General features: G+C 36.7%; 1 protein-coding gene across 4 annotated transcripts in view; it reads left to right on the top strand.

Annotated features, from left to right (window-relative positions):
- The window catches only part of HPSE2 (heparanase 2 (inactive)), a 620,206-nt gene that overhangs the window by 374,613 nt on the left and 225,139 nt on the right, over nt 1-20,454 (top strand). For all 4 annotated transcript variants that reach the window (XM_064488325.1, XM_031461575.2, XM_010974414.3 and 1 more), the window contains one exon: nt 18,905-19,078. In XM_064488325.1, coding sequence (XP_064344395.1) covers nt 18,905-19,078 — 174 coding nt within the window. The remainder of the gene's footprint in view (nt 1-18,904; nt 19,079-20,454) is intronic.

The raw sequence follows: 20,454 nt of genomic DNA, 5'->3' as shown, positions 1-20,454 counted from the left end.
TTATTCAAAATGTTTATTGATAGAAACTGAGAAAAAGAGGAACTATGAGTGCCATCTTGTGGCAAGGTATGCCCTACCACAGCTAATTCGACATACCTCACCGCCCCTCTTCCCCCATCCTCCAAATATTTCAGCTATGCTCTGCCAGTCATTTGACATTAGAATCCATTCCTTTTTTAAGCTTTTATATCTCTAGCCTCTGAGTCACTGCAGTAATTCTCAGTCTTTATCTTCCCTTATCTATCTTCTTTACTTTTCAAGTTTTGATATTATATCACCTTATTTTGAAAATCACCTTCTTCCTTGGATCTTACTGCAATTATTTCATCTTGGTTCTTGGATCATTCTATGACTTCCTCTTATATCTTCTTGAAAATTCCACTTACGTCTCACCTGACAACTGTGGCTTTACTTTGAGACTCAGCCCTTAGTAGAGCTGCCAGATAAAATACAGGATCCTCATTTAAATTTGAATTTCAAATAAATACTGAACAATTTTAGCATAAATATGTCCCAAATGTTAATGGAACATGCTTACATTAATGCAATAGCATTATTTGTATTTGCTAAATCTGACGATCTTAGCTGTTAGCCTTCTCTTCTTTCCTCATTTGTAGTAGATATAGAGATGTATTGCTCAGATTTCCCTTCAAAGAATTACTTGCTGCCCAGATGTGGGGAATGAAGTCAGCAAACAGCAACCTCCAGCTGTCAGTTCCTTCAGGCTCTGCCTCTCCCAAGGTCAGCTCTTCTCAGGGCAGCTCACATTAGTGACTAAATGGAGTTGGAGTATAAAGGCCGAACCATTTCGGTCTGATGCAAGGCAACTCTGACAGGCAGCTTCAGAGTTCCCCATCAGTTGGCCAAGGCATTTTTAGCCTACACTGTAGTTTGATTTCTTACCTCTCCACTTGAAGGTCTGTTTTCCAGACAGAATTAAACTTACCATCTTTTTAGTTATTCATTCAACAAATATCTATTGAGTGCCCACCGTATTCCAAACACTGTATCACTGAGGTTATAATAATGAACCAAACACACACCAATCCCTTCCCTCATAGAGTTTACATTCTACTGAAGAAGTCAGATAATAAGATAAATATTTAAAATGCATTGTAGGTTATAGAGTGACAAGTTGCCAATGAGAAGAAAGAGCAAGATAGGAAGTGTGTCAGTGTATGTGTGTGTGTGTTCAGGGATTTTTTGTATGTGTATGGGGAAGCAGAGAAAATTTTAGAAATGGTGGTCAGGGAAGGTGTATTAATCAAGATAGTTTATGATATGCTGTGATAATAAGTTCAGATATCAGTGGTTTAGCCCAACAAAAGTTTACTTTTTGTTCAGAGGGAGTCTAATATAGGTGATTCATCACTCCATCCAGGGATCAGGATTCCAGGCTTCCTCCACATTGTGATGCTGCCACATTGATATATAATGTCTAGGGGCAGAGAGAGATGGAGGGTGGATCAGTAGCCAATAAGTAACTTGTTTTGGAAGTGACACATCACTCTTGCTCATATTCACTTTTGCCAAAATCAAGTCACATGCTCCCACCCTTAGCTGCGAGGGAATCCAGCAAATGTCCTCATGTATGCCCAGGAAAAGAAAATGGTGCACTGATCATGCCATTTTTAATTCCTGCGAAAGATGGCTTCGCTGAAAAAGAGACATTTGAATAACCTGAAGGAATTTTCTGAGAAGTTTAAAAATTTTGTTTGTTTCAAATGTATTATCAGTCACAACCCCTTTCTCACTGAAAACTTGGAAACATCTTCTATTCTTCCATCTTCTCTATCTAACCAATCAAAAGTCTAACTGTTGTCTATAGTATTGCAATAATTTCATATATTCTATTTCTCTCTCTAGCCCTACTCTGCTTTCCAGCCCCCAAATCCATCTTCCCTGCCACACTCAGAGTGAAAGTTCTAAAGTAAAAAAGCCTGTTAATTTCTGCCTTTCCTTAATTATTTTTACTGATATAAGCCAATTTGTATCCATGCATCTGATAGATATTTAGGTTGCTTTCATGTCTTGGCTATTATAAATAGCGCTGCTGTGAGCACTGGGGTGCATATATCCTTTCGAATTAGAGTTCCCTCCTGATATATGCCCAGGAATGGGATTGCTGGATCATATGGTAAGTCTATTTTTAATTTTTTGAGGAATCTCCATACTGTTTTCCATAATGGCTGCACCAAAGTACATTCCCATCAACAGTGTAGGAGGGTTTCCTTTTCTCCACACCGTCTCCAGTATTTATTGTTTGTGGACTTTTGAATGATGGACATTCTGACTGGTGTGAAGTAACAATACCTCACTGTAGTTTTGATTTGCATTTCTCTGATAATTAGCAATATTGAGCATTTTTTCATGTGCCTATTGGCCATTTGTATGTCTTCACTGGAGAATTGCTTGTTTACGTCTTCTGCTCATTTTGGATTGGGTTGTTTGTGTTTTTGTTATTAAGTTGTATGAGCTGTTTCTATATTCTGGAAATATTAAGTTCTTGTCAGTCCTATTACTTGCAAATATTTTCTCCCATTCTGTACGTTGTCTTTTTGTTATGCTTATGGTTTCCTTTGATGTGCAAAAGCTTATAAGTTTAACTAGGACCCATTTGTTGTTGTTGTTGTTGTTGTTGTTGTTGTTGTTGTTTTTGCTTTTATTTCTATGGCCTGGGTAGACTGCCCTAAGAGAACATTGCTAACATTGATGTCAGAAAATGTTCTGTCTATGTTTTCTTCTAGGAAGTTTATAGTGTCATCTTATGTTTAAGCCTTTAAGCCACTTTAAGTTTACTTTTTGTGTGTGGTGTGAGGGAGTGTTCTAATTTCATTGATTAATATGCTGCTGTCCAGTTTTCCCAGCACCACTTGTTGAAGAGACTGTCTTTTCTCCATTGTATATTCTTGCCTCCTTTGTTGAAGATTAATTGATCTTAGGTGTGTGGGTTTATTTTTGGGTTCTCAGTTCTGTTCCTCTGATCCATATGTCTGTTTTTGTACCAATACCATGCTGTTTTGATTACTGTAGTTCTGTAGGATAATCTAAAGTCTGGGAGGTTGTTCTTCCAGGTTCATTCTTTTTCTTCAGTATTGCTTTGGCAATTCTGGGTCTTCTGTGATTCTATGTAAATTTCAGGATTATTTGTTCTAATAATCTAATAAACGTTCTGTGAAAATGTTCTGGGTAATTTGATATGGATTGCATTAAATCTGTACATTGCTTTGGGTAGTATGGCCATTATAACAATATTGATTCTTCTAATCCAAGAGAATTGGATATCTTTCCATTTCTTTAAGTCATCTCTAGTTTCCTTAATTAATACTTTGTAGTTCTCTGTGTATAAGCCTTTCAATCCTTGGTCAGATTTATTCCTAGGTATTTTCTTTTTTTGATGCAATTTTAAAAGGGATTGCTTCTTTTCTTTTCTGATATTTCATTGTTAGTGTAAAGAAAGGAGACTTCTGTATGTTAATCTTGTATCCCACTACCTTGCCAAATTCTTTTATCTGCTCTAGTAGTTTTTGTGTGGAGTCTTTAGGGTTTTCTATGTGTATAATATCATGTCATCTGCATATTGTGACAATTTTACCTCTTCTTTTCCAATTTGGATCTCTTTTATTTCTTTTTCTTGTCTAATTGTTATAGCTGGGACTTCCAATACTATACGGAATATAAATGGTGAGAGTGAGCATCCTTGTCTTTTTCCAGATTTTAGTGGGAAGGCTTTCAACTCTTCACTGTTGAGTATCATTTTGGCTGTGGGTTTGTCATAAATAGCTTTTTTTATGTTGAGATATGTTCCCTCTCAACCTACTTTGGTAAGAGTTTTTATCATAAATGTGTGTTGAATTTTGTTGAATGCTTTTTCTGCATCTACTGAGATGATCATGTGATTTTTGTCCTTTCTTATGTTGATGTGGTGTATCACATTGATTGATTTGCATATATGTTGAACCATCTTTATCTTTCTAGGATGAACCCTGGTAACCAAAGTAGAGCTAAATCTCATACTGAATCTTAAAATTAATCTCTCACTTCACATATGTTTCACCATATTATTTAGATTTTCATATGTAACTTGATATAATCTCAAAGATGACACCCTTTGGATTTCTGTTATATCATCAGTGCAGTCCATTAAATCTGACTGTGATTTAGAACTTTATCTTCTATTTGACTTTCACAACTTCTTGTTTCCTTGTATTTTCTCTAGAGCAGCTTCATAGATTCATGGATACTGAGAGCAAAGAGCATATGGACATTGGCAATCATCTTGTTTAACCACCTCCTTTTATAGATGAATAAATTGAAGCTCAGTGAAGATAAGGAAGTTGAGTTGAGTTTCAGGATTCATACTGGAAGCAGAATCCTTATCTCCTGACCCCCTCTTTGTGTAGATTTGGTCTTGGGTGTTCTTGTGCCTGATATGCTTACATTAGGCTTACCTGTGGTATGAAGAGCCACATCGTATTCCCCCTGATTTAAACCACCACCACCAGGAAATCTGGTGGCATGAGAGAACCTATGTTTCAAGAAAGTACAAATACTTAAGTATGACTGTAGCAAAGAGAGTAAAAAGGGGATGTGCAAGGGAAGAGGAAGGATAGGGAGACAGGGACTCCTTCATAAAGAACCTTCAGGCTGCTATCCTAAATGCAACAAGGATTGTAACAGGGTTTTTTGTTGTGAGGCAGAATAAAGCTATAATATAAATGACAAATAGAAATTAATAATGCTATAAAAAAAGATTCAAACATCTTGTTTTAAAAGGTTAACATGTTTACTCTTTGAAAACTTCTTATAAAACATAATAATGTACTTCATATGTTGAACAGTTACAAACGTCAAGGATATACTTCAGTTTGGTTTTCTCTTGGTTTTCTCATCTCTAAAATGAAGCTAAGTATCTCATTTGATTATTATGGGTATTCAATGAGAGTCTGCTTGTAATTGTCTGTATTGCTTATATTCTTTGATGTGAAAAAAAAATGGCTGGCTAGAATTCATTTTGTCTGTTGAACTACCTAACCACTTCTATGTATAGCTTTTAAGTCTTGAATTATTAACTTGCATTAGTGTACTTGGGAATTAAGCCTGCCCAACGTGCAGGTGATGAGAGTAAATGGCTTTGATAGCTCAACCTTAATGACCTCCATACCATTTTTTTTTTTAATATCCAAGAAATTCAAGGATTTGAGAAACATGGAAAATAATTACTGGAAGAATAGTTTGGCAGTGGTGACTAGAAATACTCTTTTTTTTTCCCCTCCATAACTTTTTATTTTGAAAAATTTAAAATTTGAAGGAAAATTGAAAGACTAGATTCATTAATTGTTTACATTTTGCCACATTTGCTTTCTTTCTCTCTGTCATCTATCCATCTGTCTATGTAAGCTTTTGCTGAATTGTTTGAAAGTGAGTTGCAAACATCATGACATTTTCCCCCTAAATACCTTAGCATAGATCTCCTAGGAACAAGAGCTTTCTCCTGCATAACCACAATACCATTACAATACCAAAGAAACTTGATTTTATTGATTCAGTATAATCTAATGTATAATTTCATATCCTAATTTTTCCTAATTTTCCCAATAATGTCCATGGTAGTAGCTATTAGCACTCCCTCTCCCTCAATCCTGCATCTAAACAAGAATCATGCTTATATTTAGTTATCCTGTCTCTTTAGTCTTCTTTAATCCAGAACTAGTTTCCCAATTATGTTTTGTCTTTTGTGACATTTACATTTTTAAGAGTCCAGACAGTTTTCTTGTACAATGAACTTAAATCTGAATTTGTCTTATTGTTTCCTTATGATTAGATTCTGTTTAAATATGTTCAGCAAGAATATTACTACAAGAATAGGTGATGTGTAGATCTCCTCTTTAGAAAGTTCTCTGGGCTGTAGTATGGAGATGGAGTTCAAGGGTGCTAAATGGGTAGCTGTGGTAGTTATTTGTGTACATGATACAGTGGCCTGAATTAGGATAGAGGTGATTTGGACTGAGATAGGGAAAATCTGGGAAAGTTTAGAAGATGAATTTGATCATCTTGATCATAGAAAAGGAGGAGCCTAGGATAATTTCCAGGATTACTAACAAATGACTATGACATTCATTCATTCATCAATTCAGGGAATATAAAAAAAGAAATGTCTATCAGGGTAGCTGATGAGTTTAAGTATCATTTGAAATGCCTGTGGATCATTCAGATTAGAGATGACAGTCTGGAGTTTAGATGAACCCTGGATTGGAGATTTAAATTTGGGCCTGAATTATTAGCATATAGGTATGTAAAGCCATTGGGATGGATCAGATTACCTTGAAAGAGTATTAGGTGAAGAGAGATGGGGTGATAAAGCATTTTTTGGTTTTATCCATGGCTCATAGTCCAGGGAGTCTTTTTGTAGAATTGTTGCTTAGTTTTTCAGAATTTTAAGTTCTGGGGCTATTCCTCTGATTTGGTCTTAACTCACCAACTAAACTCAGAATTGTTGAGTCTCATCACAGACTGCATTTGTCCCAGCTAGAGAATCACTGGTGCTGACCCTGTACACATAGTGATCACATTTAATCCAGGTCCTCTTGAGTAAGTGTCGGGCTGTCTCCCCAAAAGGAGCCACACTCTAGTTAAGATGAGATTGCCAGACCTCCTCTATTGTTACTTGATTCAACCCCAGAAAGTGCTGAGACGTATTATGCAAATCAACCAAATAAAATAAAGATGATCATATATTGTCTGTGCATGTGCACATGTGTGTTTCTGCAGTGTGGATTGCAATTCTTTGATGGAGTAGTTCCAGACTGACCTAGCAGAAGAAAAAGAAAAGAAACCCAAAGAATGTTCTGTCCGCTCCATTTGATGCTTTGACTTTATCAAACTTGTGTGCTATGTTTCTGCCTGTAGCTCTCAACATATGGAGAAAAGAAAGTCAGGACTCAATCATTCCTCCCCACTCCTCCAAGAAATCTTTTATCTTTCCTCCACAGGTAGAAGTCTAAGTCATCAACAATACCATAGAGTGTTTTATTGACACTTGTATGTTCTATTACCAAAAACCTTCCCATTCCCAGCACACTTAGAATCATGTCAGGTGAATATCTACAAAATGGGAATTCTCATTCAGTGATCTCTAAAGAGGAGATGAAGGCGATCGGGGCAATGTGGGAGGAAAAGGAAAAGCCTAAATAATTCTTGCAGGGAAAGGGAAGGCTGAGCCCAGTGGGGAAGGCTGAGCATCCAGCTGCCAATAACTGTTACTTAAGGACTGACATTTTCCAGATCTCACTTCAGGCAAGGCAACACCTGATTTCACTTAAAACTGTAGCATCTGCCCTGCTGCTTTCCCCTGACCGGGGCCCACGCCTCACCAGGGCTAAAAGAAAGGAGGATGCAGTTATCGGGTGAGTGGGGGTTGGGATGAGTGGGAACCTCTTGAGAGCCTCCATCAGAGTCTTGATTTGATTGTGCAGCTGACCTAGGAGGTTTCTCCCACACGCTAACACACACTAATAATATAGACAAGTGCCAAGAAGAGAGAGAGATAGCCGACACAGTCATTTACACATCGTTCTATATTTTGTTTTGGTGATTGTTGGTGGTGTTGATTTAATAGCTGTGACTCTCTAGCTTCTGCTTTCTTGAATCAACAACACTGCTTTATATGTGAGCAAGACAGGATTTTTTTCTCTTAAATATATTGGCCTTTCCAAGGAGAACTGTAAAAGTTGATCAGGAAACCAATGTTCAAATATTTTGTTATTTTCTATTGTGGTCTTTAATGCCTTCTCTGCCTTTATGTACACATATACACATATACATATGTGTGCACACAAATATTTACAGTGAAAGCTGAGAACAATTAAGGGCCAGAATAGAATAAATGCATTTATGTATGTATAGGTATATGTATGTTTACCCAAAAGATGATTCAAATTCCCTGATGTTAATTTTAATCTAAAAGATCTCCATTAAGGTTATAATAAGACAAAAGCCCAAATTGCAGCCAATGCAGAAAACTTTTAAAGCACAGAAATGTTTGTTGTGGTGATTTTTTTTTAACAACAACAGTATTATATTTATTGTTTTGCAGCCTGCTGTTTTTCACTTAGCAGTATATTTTTCCCATGTCAAAAATATTTTTCTGTGATGCATTTTTTTGAATTTTACCTTGTTTATTCACTCTCCTTTTGTTGGAAATGTAGCTAAGTCACAGTCAGATTCTCTCTGTCTCTCTTTCTCTGCCATTAAACAAAGCTGTGATGAACATTCTTACGTAGTTTGTATGCAGTTCTGTGTATTTCCTCAGAGGAAATGTTTAGAAGTCATTTTTGATTCAAAGGGTATATACTTTTTTAAAGCTTTTAATATATATTGCCAAAATGTGTCTTTCCAGAGGAGGTTTTAAAGTCTTATGAGGATTATCTGATCTGAAATTTGTATAAACAAATTGGGGTTTAGAGCAGAGGATTACAAACTACAAGAGAGTTCATTAGTGTATATCCTAAAGGTGTCTAGACCAGAATAATTGGGACAGTTGTCATTAAAGACGATGCAAGGGCCCAGGATGTAAGGCTGAATAATCAAGAATTCATTGACTTGGGGGGGTTCTTTCCTGGGACATGGGATTTAACACCCAGCAAGGATACAAGGGGATGGGGCAAACTTGCTGCCAAGATGTCTTCAGAAGCCTAGAAAAAAGTAATGGCCATGTTGAAAAAAGTAGAAATGCCTGAGTTATCCTGGCTGTTGGTACAGGGAGAAACAAAAGACAGAAGGAAGTGACCATGCTATAATGGATATATTAATAAGGCCCTTGATCAGGCATCTTCAAAATCCAGTCTCAGAAGTACATCCTCAGCTCCTGTTGATACATACTAGCGAATTCTCACAATTCCTTGGCTGCATAGTTTCCTCATTTCATTAACTGGGTAATGCTGGGCTTTAGTCCTAGTCATCAGCCTTGCAGCTAGAAGAGAGGGCAGGGCGGGTCCTGAGGGGGCACCTGATATCTTGCAAGGAGAGGCTTCTGAAGCATTTTCCAACACAGGGCAAGTGCTACCTATTACTAGGGTGGGCCACCTTGTAAGCTCTGGGGGGTTCAGAGGGGTTTTCAGCTCCAACATCTGGGGCATCCATCCATATGCCCCCGTCTCAAATTTCATGATGCTTGGGTTTTCCAACCAGAGCCCTGATATTACCACAACAAACCTGTCTTGACTGAGCGTTCAAATGTCTCTGAAGCTCTGTAACTCTATCACATCTTCAGTCTTCCGCTTAGCTATGTCTGTTCTTCTATCACAGAAGTTTTCTGGCTCTCACACTTAGCTATTTGTTGCTTGTTAACAGCCCTCAGTTTCTCATTATTTTTCTTCAGCGCCTCAGTACAATTTTGCAGTAATCTATAACTATGCAGTCTTTGTAGACACCCCCCACCCCCCACATCTGTTAAATTATTGCAGCTGCCTCCCTCTACCTATTGTTTTCTTAACTCACCACCACTGAAATCTTTACTACCACTCAAGATGGGTAGTTAGCGAGCTAGTCCCAAATCCCCATATTACTGCCTGCTTTCTTTGACCATTCTGTCATTTCCAGTAGTTCAAGTATGCCAAGAAGCAGATACAAAGATAGGATTAGATGTGCCAGAAATTGATTGGGGGCTGGGGGAGTTGGCCAAAGAAAAGAAAGTTTCCAGGCTAGTCTAATGTTTGTGGGGAGAAGAAACGAAGAATAAGTTAGGAGACTTGAGCTATATAGCACAGTTCTGAAAAAGGTTCTGTCAGGCTGATGGAGAGTCCTCAAGCCAAATTTGTCTGCAGGAGTCCTGCAACCTGCTAGAATAGACTTGCCTTAATCTCTTTGGCCATCATGTTCAGTCAGTTACTGGGAACAGCTCATGGGAAGTGTGGCCTCAGCATGAACACAGTGGTGAATGAGAAAGGGGAGCAACTGGAGTCAATAACCAGTTATACCTCCTGTAGCAGGATTTCTGAGTGGCATGTTTCATGGTTCACATACACACCGAGTCATTGCTTAAAGTCAGTAAATATTCATGTTCAATACTAGCAGATGAGAGTGTCTGAAGGGATGTATTCAGGAAAGGGGATTCTAGAATCTATAATTCAAATTCAAAACACACATACAGATAGTACACATAGGGATCAGACTTTGTTATACCATTAGTATTATAGCTTTTTATTCAGAATGGGTTTGTACAGCCATTCTTGTCCAGTCTAAAGAAGTGACTCCCATTTGTGCCTTTGTTTTTATTTGTGGAAATACGTACCAAGTTTCCCGTAACTGACTGACAAATGAGTCTTTGGGACACAAGAACATTATAAACTGAGAACTCCTGTAACCATGAGAGGCCCCTTGGCCTCGTGGGCACTTTGAGATAGAAATCAGCAAGTATGTGCTCTAATCACTGTTTCAGTGGCTTAAGCAAAGAGACTTCTCTCTCTATGCCCTTTCTGGACAAAGACTCTTCAGGCTTGGCAACTACATTCCACCTTCACATCCAAAAGAGAAATAATATAGTATAAAAGTGTGGCTTTTCTATGTGATCAACATGACTAGTGCATATGTTCCTGTCTCATTTTTCTATCCTGTGTTGATAATGTGGTTGTATCTGAGTTACTGTATCTCAGCCTATAAATTCCTTTGAAAGCAAGATCCATGCCTCATCTTTGGGTACGCTCAATACCCAAATGATTAATTCAGTACCAACAAGTATTTGGTGACCTTTTTCCATAACTCTGTCCCTCCTTTCCCAGTCCAGCTCTTTATTGTTCCCCATTAGAATCACAGTCTTTGGAGAGACGTGCCATATCTGTGTGTAAACATTTCTCTTCTCTGCATTATTAAGCTCCCAATCCCCTCACTCATGGGAGAGCTGGGTCTATCCTAGAGCCAAAATGTTTTTAAGTAAAACAGGAAGTGTTCTACTTCTTAGTGCCATACAGTAAGATTTATCACTGGCTCAGTGGGACCTTTGCCAAAAAACTAGTTAGTATGTCACCATGATATTTTAAGAAATATCTTCCTAAGAAAATGTTTTTATGACTAAAGAAGCCAGTTTCCACATTGTCCCTAAACCAAAATATGACAATCGCCGCTTCTGCCTTCATCCCACCAGAACAACAAGCCATATTCAGAGGCTTCAACACACATGTATGAAAGTAAGCTTTTTGTTTTTTTATTATTACTGACATGTTCTGGAAAAAGATGGACTGTGGACATTAAGGTGATGACATGATCTCTTGAGAATGCTTCCCAGTCTTTCAGTGATCTACATTTCTTCAATTCATATATGCTTTATACTTTTCAAGAAAATTTATATCCATTTTCTTATTTGAAATTTAAAATAGCCTTGGAAGGTAGGCAAAAGAGGTATTATTATTGATACCTGAAAATTAAGGAATCTGAAGTACCATAGAGTTAAATGATGTGTCTAAGAAGTAAATTTGTGACCAATAATTAGAAAACTGAGATAACAGGATGAACTATAATCTTCAGGAAGTAAAATACTGCAAACAATAAATATATACGTAGCCGCATGGTGTGCTGGGCACTGCACCTAGACTCAAGGACACCAGGACAAATAAGAGCAAGACATCAAAGAATTTAAAATCTGTGAAGTGGTCCTCAAACTTATCTAGTATAAGATCAATATCATTAAAAATAATATTTTTTATTATAGTTGTAAATAGACAAGGTAACAAATCAAATAGTACAGAGGAGCTTATGATGAGAAGCAGTAGTCTCCTGCTCCTTCTCCTCTCATCACCGCCTATCCTAGCCCCTCTTCCCAGGGGCAACCTTCCTCATTAAAATGTGTTACAGCCTTTTTCTTTTTAGTACGTTTATTAAGAAGAAAACAAAAAACTAGACAAAAAAGTATAGAGAATACTGAAAAAATGCTCATCTACCCACTAATAACTTTTTAAGATTAATGAGTATATATGGACATACGTGCTTCAAATCCTTTTTTTTTTTTAAGAAAGCCAACTTTTCAGGTATCATTAAAGCCCATCTGAATGTTCTCTAATCCCATTGCCCTCCGTCTCAACATAGAGGTAGCCACTAACCACTGTATTTTTAATTTACATTTCTCCTCATTTTTCTTTTGTACTATATGCGTAGGACACATATGTGTCTCTATAGTATATTGTATAAACATATAGTGTATTTCCATAATGAATGTATAATATTTTTTGTGTGTTTTAACAATTTGTGTAAAGAGTATCATACTGCATCTCACTTTTTTTACTCCACATTATGTTTTTTGAGATGTTCCTCTTCTAATACATGTACGTCTGGTTCATCTTCTTTAAACTACTTATCAGTTCTCATTGATGGACATTTGGGTTGTTTCTAATTTATTGTTACTGTAAACAACATTTCAGTCAAAATTCTTGTTCTTGATCCTTATACACTTCTGAAAAAGCTTATCTGGAGGGAGAAAGTGTTTAGTTTCTGACATTAAGCATGACATTAGCTGGAGACATTTTTAAATAACTGTATTAAGGTATGATTGACCTACTATGGGACATACTTGAACACAGCTCAGTTGATACTTTGATGTCCTCTGAGGCAACTGCCTCCTGCTTCCCCACCCCCTAGAAAAAAAGCACTTAATGGACAGGGGCCTGTTTGGGGTAGGGTTAATACTGGGATGACTTCCTAGGAATTGAGTTAATGCCTCATCTTGACAGAATTCTGGGGAAGCACAATTGGAAGCCGAAATTACTTAGCAAATCACTATTTAATTCCCAGGTGACACTTATGGCTCCATAATTTCTACAGAAGAGGAGTTTAGAGGTGGCTATCAGTTTGGAAGGTGAGGGATGAGGCCCCAACTAAGAGTTTTATTTATACAGCACTTTACATAAGATTATGTAAATTATCTTATTATTATATAAATAAATTATTATATAAATATTAGTTATTTCTGTCAAAGAGTTGGAGGTGGGGTAGGGTAGCTGTTACTTTGGGAAATAAAAACAGGATGAAAAAGAGAGAAGCTAATCCTAGAGAGGGAGACAAGGAGGGTGAGAAACAAGAAACCTTTGGGTGCTCAAAAGAAAAGGGAGCAGGGGGAAGGGCTGGTATAGGCTGCTTTGAAGACAGTGGTTATCTGTAAATCAGAAAATCCCTATGACATTTCCATTCTCCCTCCTTTATAGCTTTGTACTTCTCTTAACCTTTCAAAATATTTTGTTTAGTTAAGATTTATATCTTCAGTCAAAATCTCTCCCCTTAATTCTTGGTCTGTATAGTCTGACCACTCAAAGTCTTTACTTATATGTCAATTAGGTATCTCAAACTTAATGTATCCAAAACCAAAATTCTGAGCTATGCCTTCCACCCCCCCCATCTTCTACATTTCCTTCTTAAATGTCAAGTTCATCTTTCTGTTGCTCAAGTCAAAAGCTTGAGTTTTCCTTCACTCTTTTCCCCTAATACCCCATATCTAGTCTTTGCAAATCTTAATCAGTTCTATTATTTAAACATCCCAGGAACCCAACCACATCCACCACTCTACTGCTACCACCCTGGTCCAAGCCTCTATGAGCTTTAGCCTGAATTACTATTATAGCAGCTTGCTAGTTTCTTTGCTTTCACCTTTGCCCTCTGTTCCCCCTGCAGTCTCTTTTTAGCTCATCCAGGGTGATGATTTTAGAATATGAATCTGGTCACTTTCAAAACCATTCAGTGGTTTCCTGTGTCATTCAAGATAAAAGCCAAAGTCTTTACAAAGACCAGTAAGGCCCTACACAATCCAGCCCTGCTGTCTCTCTGACCTCATCTTCTACTGCTCTCCCTTTCATTCATCCTGAGGCAGCCACACCGGCCCCACTGCTGTTTTTTACAATCATCAGTGTCATACCTGTCTCAGGCCTTTGCCTTTACTATACCCTCTGCCTGGAATTCTTTCCATAGATAACCCTCTGACTTGCTTCCTATCTTCCACTGGGGTCTCTGTTCAAATGTTACATTATCAGTGAGCCTTATTTAAAATACCATACCACCTTCATTGGTTCTACTATCCCCTACCCTGTTTTAGGGACCCCACTGACCCCCACTGCAGCTACATTAAAGGTAAACTTCATGGGGCAAGGACCTATTTTCTGATTTGTTCATGGCTTTAACCCTAGAGACTATGATGTTGCCTGGCATACAGCAGGTACTCAATAAATATTTGTTGAATAAGTGAATGAATCCTACTCAAAATTCTAGCCACCTAGTTGCTTAGATTAGCAGGAGGCCTATTTTTTGTATGTTGGATTGTTTATCTATTTTGTTTTTAAAGTGTCATGTCCTGAGGAAACTAAAGAAAATGACTATCATTTATATCTTAGAGTGAATTCATTGATCTTCTCCTTTTGAAATATAAAGCTGAGATTAGCCTTGTTGAAGAAATGACTTTTGACAGATCATGGTCTTGGATCTTGATTTTTTTTTTTTTTAATTTAACCTAACTCTGGTACTACTCTAGTTTCTCTTTTGTTTCTGTCTTCCTTTTGTTGTCACAGAACTTCAAGAAGTTAGTTCAATGTACCAAATTTGATTATTTTTTCTCTACCACTCATTCTTTAACTTCACACCTCAACCTAAATCTAGTCTCTAACCTCATTTTTCTGATTAACCATAATACTTTTCTTCTTCTTTCTCCCTTTCTCCTCAATTTCTCACCAACACCTACTGGCATTGACCAGTACCTCCTTGAAACTGTCTTATTTTGGGTTCCTTAAGAATACATTTCTGACTCTTCTCCTTCTCTGTCCTTTTTTCCCTCCTTCCCAATCTTTATATGTGGACATTTCTGAAGATTTTGTCCTCAGTCATTTTGTACTTTAGAACTCTCAAGAACTTTCATGGCATCTACTATCAGCACTTTATAGATGACTCCAAAACCTATCTCTTCCATCTCTCTCAGGCCCAGCTCCTCATTTTCAACGGCCTGCTAGGCAAGGCTCCTTAGCATTATATTCCTGAGATGCCAAGGCAACCTGAATAGAGGATATAGAGGCATTGGCACCCTCTGGTGGAGAGAGTAGAAAGTTGTCTTTTAATATCTGCTTGCTTGGATGGCACCTGACTACAGATATTCTGAGGAAGATTACATTTGTTGAGCATCTACTAAATGCTCTGTATTCAAATATACATAATTTTCAGGTAACTCTGAGTACATTTCTTGAACTAGCAATAATAGCTATTGCACAGATCTCTCATTAGGACCTTTCAGTTTCTTACTAGACCATTTTAATACAACAAACAGAATTTGGGCTGTGAGAATTCCTCAGCATGATTTTGAGGCAGGAAATTGTTCTTGATAGATGCTCTGAAAGACATAATGAGATACAGTACCTGCCTTAAGGAAGTTGACAGTTTAACTGGGGAAGTAAACCATTCACTCTGGACAAGTGACTAAATCAAGAGGTAAATCCCAAGGTAAGGCAATGTCACAGGAGATGTCACAAGGCACTCAGATGCCAACAAATGATAGAGATGTTGAGTTTAAAGAAGGTTAATTTGAGGTCACTGTAGGGAAATTGGTGTATTCACAGAAGAATGGCTTCACAGAGAAGGCAGTTCTTAAACTTATCCTTAACAAAGTATTTCTCAAACTTCTAGCACTCTAGTTCTCAGTTTCTGCTGTGTTAACAAACCATCTATATTGTTATTTCTCCACATTTTCATTATACTGACATTTCTTTTGTAAATGCCTTTTGCCTTGTCTTAAACCAGTAAATCCATGAAATCACAGATTTGATTGCTTTTGTGTTTGATATATATTTGTTTTTCCAATATACATGAAGCAAACACAGGATATCCTCACTATATGAAAATAATCAGATCTAGAAAAAGGCCACTTTAAAGGGACTCAATCTACCTAAAGAGAATATCATTTGTATGAAGTTTTGATGCAAAAGTTTGATTAGGGTTTTGATTCATAAGTAAAATTAAAAATTATGAAAGTAAGTATATTTCATTATAAACTTAACAAATTATAAACTGTTACTACAATTATGAACAAATTGAACAGAATGATATTTAATTGGATACTGAGTATTTTTCTGATAAAATAATTTAACTTTTATAGCACAATCATAAATATTAAAGACATCAAAATAGACCTCATTTGATCTTTTAATATTCAAATTATTTTCTGAGCAACCTATTTTGTTATCACCCTTGTGAGTTTTCTTTTGTTCAGGTAACTGATCTAATTATTCTACATTCTTATTTGTTAGTGGATTTGCATGTGATTTGAGCAATTATCATACATTATTTTCATTGATCTCATTAAACCCTGCCTCTTTTGCTCAGATTTGCAACATAGCTTTCCAAAAGATTTATACTGGGTTTGCATTATATTGGAGAAATTGAATCATTGAATTGATTGGTGAGGATATTGCCAAGAGGAAGGAATTTTTATGTCAGGTCTTGGTTCAACAGTGAATATTTTGGTGTAAAGATTACTTTTATTTTCCTAAGCATCCTTTAACTCTAGGACAGCCCTCTCAAACTTTTTATATCAGAGAAAGATTTGAAATATTCTCAAATCTCAGGGAACTTCTAGATAAAATTTACATCTAAAGCTCATAGTATGTTAGTGTGATCATTTAGTTGTAAGTATTATAATCCAATGTCTTTCAAATAGCATGATATTTTCCTGAGAATCTGTTTAGTTTGGACAACATCTTAGCCTATTCTTTTGTAGGTTCCCCCTCCCCACAAAGGATACCAACTTCAATGTAGATCAGTGGTATAGATAGAAGAAACTTCGCTTTTTCCTGTGAAAAATTTCCTACTAGATTTTTTTTGTACCTTACCCAAGTAGGTCTAAAAGCATTATCACAAATTTTTATCGTATAAATGCTGTTGAGGTATGGTATGTAGTACAAGGTAAGTTGCAACAGGTTTTTTTCCCTCCTATTTAAAACTAAAAATGACTTTTTAGACAGCCTTTCTAGAAAAGGGGGGAAAAAACACATAGTTAACTTTCTTTCTTGAGATTAATCCTTTTTTTTTTTCTTTTCATGAATTTGAAACTTACAAGGCAAACATATGTTTTTTTAAAGTAACTGGTTTAAGCCAAAATGGGATATAATTCTTCTAAAGATAGGCTTGTCAGGTTTATTTTTTAAAAGTTTATGAATTTAATGTGGTTTTCAACATGGAAATAAATGAACAGTGTTGAATAGTAAGCTTACTAAAATTATATATCAAAGCAATATGAATAAAATTGTAGCCTAAGACATTTTCTATAAGAGTTTATAAAAAACCATTTTCTGACTGAGTGGCATAGTCAGGCTTAGGTAGATAATTACAAAATTAATATACACATGTGTTGGTTTCATGATCACTTTAATTGGCCTATAAATGCATTTTAATTTTAATTGCTATTTTGAAACTAAAATAAATAAGTTGATTTCTTTAATGTGAAACCTATGCCTTTTCTTTCTGTTGCTTAGTTACTTGATTCTGGGTTCAATATGAGATAAGTTCCTATGGATTTTCTTTTCAACTGAAATGAGACAATTTCTGTCCTTTTTCTTGATGCTGCTTAAAAAGCACTTCCTTATGCACATACAAAGATGAAAATGGCAGAAACCCTATATCCCACTTCAAAAACTGATAATGGATTCAATTAAATGATTACAGTCCTACCTTATAGTTCTAAAAGACCTACTGCTGATGGGGTACCTTTGTCACTTTGCATCATCTTTTGCAGAACCCCCTAATGACATCTTGTGGAACCCCACCTGGTGTTCTATATTCCCTTTGAGAAATCCTGCTCTACGAACCTGGATAATGAATACTAGGATAATGTGAACCCCTATACATAATTATTAACCTAAAACTTTTTTCAATATGTGTACCACTTAAAGTCATGTCATCCGTACTTTGGGAAACACTGTCTAAAAAAAACAAGTAAGATCTGGTTATGTTTAAAAGAGAAGAAAAAGTCATGACAAATGAGGATAATCAGAGCAAAGGCCCAGTGGGGCAGGGGATTCTGTAACAAATAGAATTGGATACACCTACAAAGAATTCATTGACAATAATAGAATAGGCTGAAAAATTATAGTTGAGTTGTAGAGGCCTTGAAATAAAGAAAGTAAAGGTCTTGAAAATCCACTAAGGTTTTGAGGGGTAAATGAAACTGATGGAAGTGATTGGGGAAAGATGAATCTGGCAGGATGGGAAGAATCTAGAAATAGAGAGGCAATTACATTGTTGTGATAATTTATGCAAGTGGAGATGAGAGCCAGAGCCAGAATGGTGGCAAATAAACGTGAAGGAGTAGAATGGAACTTGGTGAACAGCATTCATGGTACCTGGGATCAACCTAACAATGAACATATTTCTATCATTGGTTATGGTATTTCCATTCTCAGAAATAATAGAAGTGTGGAATTGAGTGAAATTTTTTTTGGGAGTGCTGTTAGACTGAGTTATTTTCTAAGACTCCCCAGCCAGTCATCTTTCCTGGCCTTATCTCCTGACACTGTTCCTATCATTTCATAAATACAGATCCAACAGTGCCAGATTGTGTGATTTTTCAAGAAAAGCTAGAAATCTAGCTACTTTTGTAATATCTTCTCATTTTTCAATGTTAGCATTTCAGTTTTTTTTGTTGTTGTTAACAAAATATTCTGTGGACTAGACTTAGTTGCCAGTTTACCACCTTTATCTCAAATTGTGTGTGCTGCTTTCTGAAATCACCTTGAAATATACTCTGAACCAAAAGGTAATAGTCCTTTTGGAAGCCTCTCTGTTCAATTCCTATTAGCAGGAAGCTCATAGAAATGCTTTTTGTAGTAGCTAATATTTTCCTTTTTGAGGATGTTGATTTGAAAGTTACAAGCCTTTCTCTCCTTCTTCCCAGCCAGGTCTCTAGACAAACTTTATAACTTTGCTGATTGCTCTGGACTCCACCTGATATTTGCTCTAAATGCACTACGTCGCAATCCCAATAACTCCTGGAACAGTTCTAGTGCCCTGAGTCTGCTGAAGTACAGTGCCAGCAAAAAGTACAACATTTCTTGGGAACTAGGTAATGGTAAGTAAAGATGCTATTTCTTCTGAACTGACAAGATAAAGGGTAAAAAATAAGTTGGCCTAGGATATAGTCTCAGACATCTTTAATACAGTGGCCCAGAAAACGTCTGGATTGTTTGACTTCTGAGTTTACCTTCCAAATAGTAAAAGACCAAATAGTTGAACAATAGATTTAGTCAATCCACATCATTTGATCTGTAGTTATCTCTAGTTACTTCATTCCAAATATAGAGGAAATGCCAAATTGATTATGATTAACAAATTGATGTTAAACCAGATACAACCTATCCTCATAGCCTGAGCTGCATTTTACAATGTATGTTCTATGGAACAGTGGTCCTACAAAGTTACCTTTATAATAATTCAGAAGAGTTTGGTCAAGTGTATTTGGGGACTGGTCTGCATGTACCTCTTGAAGGTTCACAATGCACATTAGCATATAAAAGGCTCTGAGAAGTCCTGCTGCAATGAAATCTGTATAACATTTTTTAACACAGCATTTCTTAAATCATTTAACCAGGGTTCGTTCCAGGGGTGTGCAGTCTGTGAAGTCAGTCACATAGGATCCCATGCTTAGAAGAGACTCATACTTGGCTTAATGCTCGGCTATCACCATCTTAATTTTTTAACAAGGGGACCCAGATATTCATTTTGCATGAGGTCCTGCAAATTATGTAGCCAGTCCTGTTTAATCATTGAAGTGTATGTGTGTATGTATTTATGCAGTTTAGAATTTGAAGTTCTCATAAGGTAGCAAGGAATGTGGATTTTATAAGAACAAGTGTTCTTTTTTCTATCAATAGCCATTAACCAGAATGTAGCTCTCTTTTCTTTTCCTAGAGTAGGGGAAATTGGGGGAAAGTTAGGGACCAAATGGAGACCTAAAGTGAACAGAAGATAATTTGGCTATAGTGGGCATAAGTATGGTAGCCTAAGATTTTCATCTTCCCAACCAGCCTAGGTGTCATACATTCTAGAACAAAAGCAAGAGTGGTGTAATCAGCTTGGAACTAGGCAAAATTATTGTGTAGTAGGCAAAGCCCTTTACTGATCCCTCCCTCTCCCAGTTTCTATTTCATGCTCCTTGACATTCTTTGATATTTTATGTTGTCTACCCATAGCCACCTCATGTAACCTTACTCTGCTACAATATCAGACTCCACCCAGCTTAGCTCTCTTCCCCAAACATAGCAAAATATTCTTCAAACAATGCATTCCCCAAATGGCATTATGCCTGTCATGAGGGACCAATTAGGTATTATGTTGAGAATGGGTGGTAGAGCCTCTGGTGAGCTGGAGAATGTATGCTCTGCCTAAAATGTTTCTAAATAAAACTCATTTGGAAAACAAACAAACAAACAAAACACTCTGCTGATT

Source organism: Camelus dromedarius, chromosome 8, assembly GCF_036321535.1.
Source record: "Camelus dromedarius isolate mCamDro1 chromosome 8, mCamDro1.pat, whole genome shotgun sequence".
Taxonomy (NCBI): domain Eukaryota; kingdom Metazoa; phylum Chordata; class Mammalia; order Artiodactyla; family Camelidae; genus Camelus; species Camelus dromedarius.
Note: the sequence above shows the minus strand (reverse complement) of the source record. Positions and strands in the feature narration are given on the sequence as shown.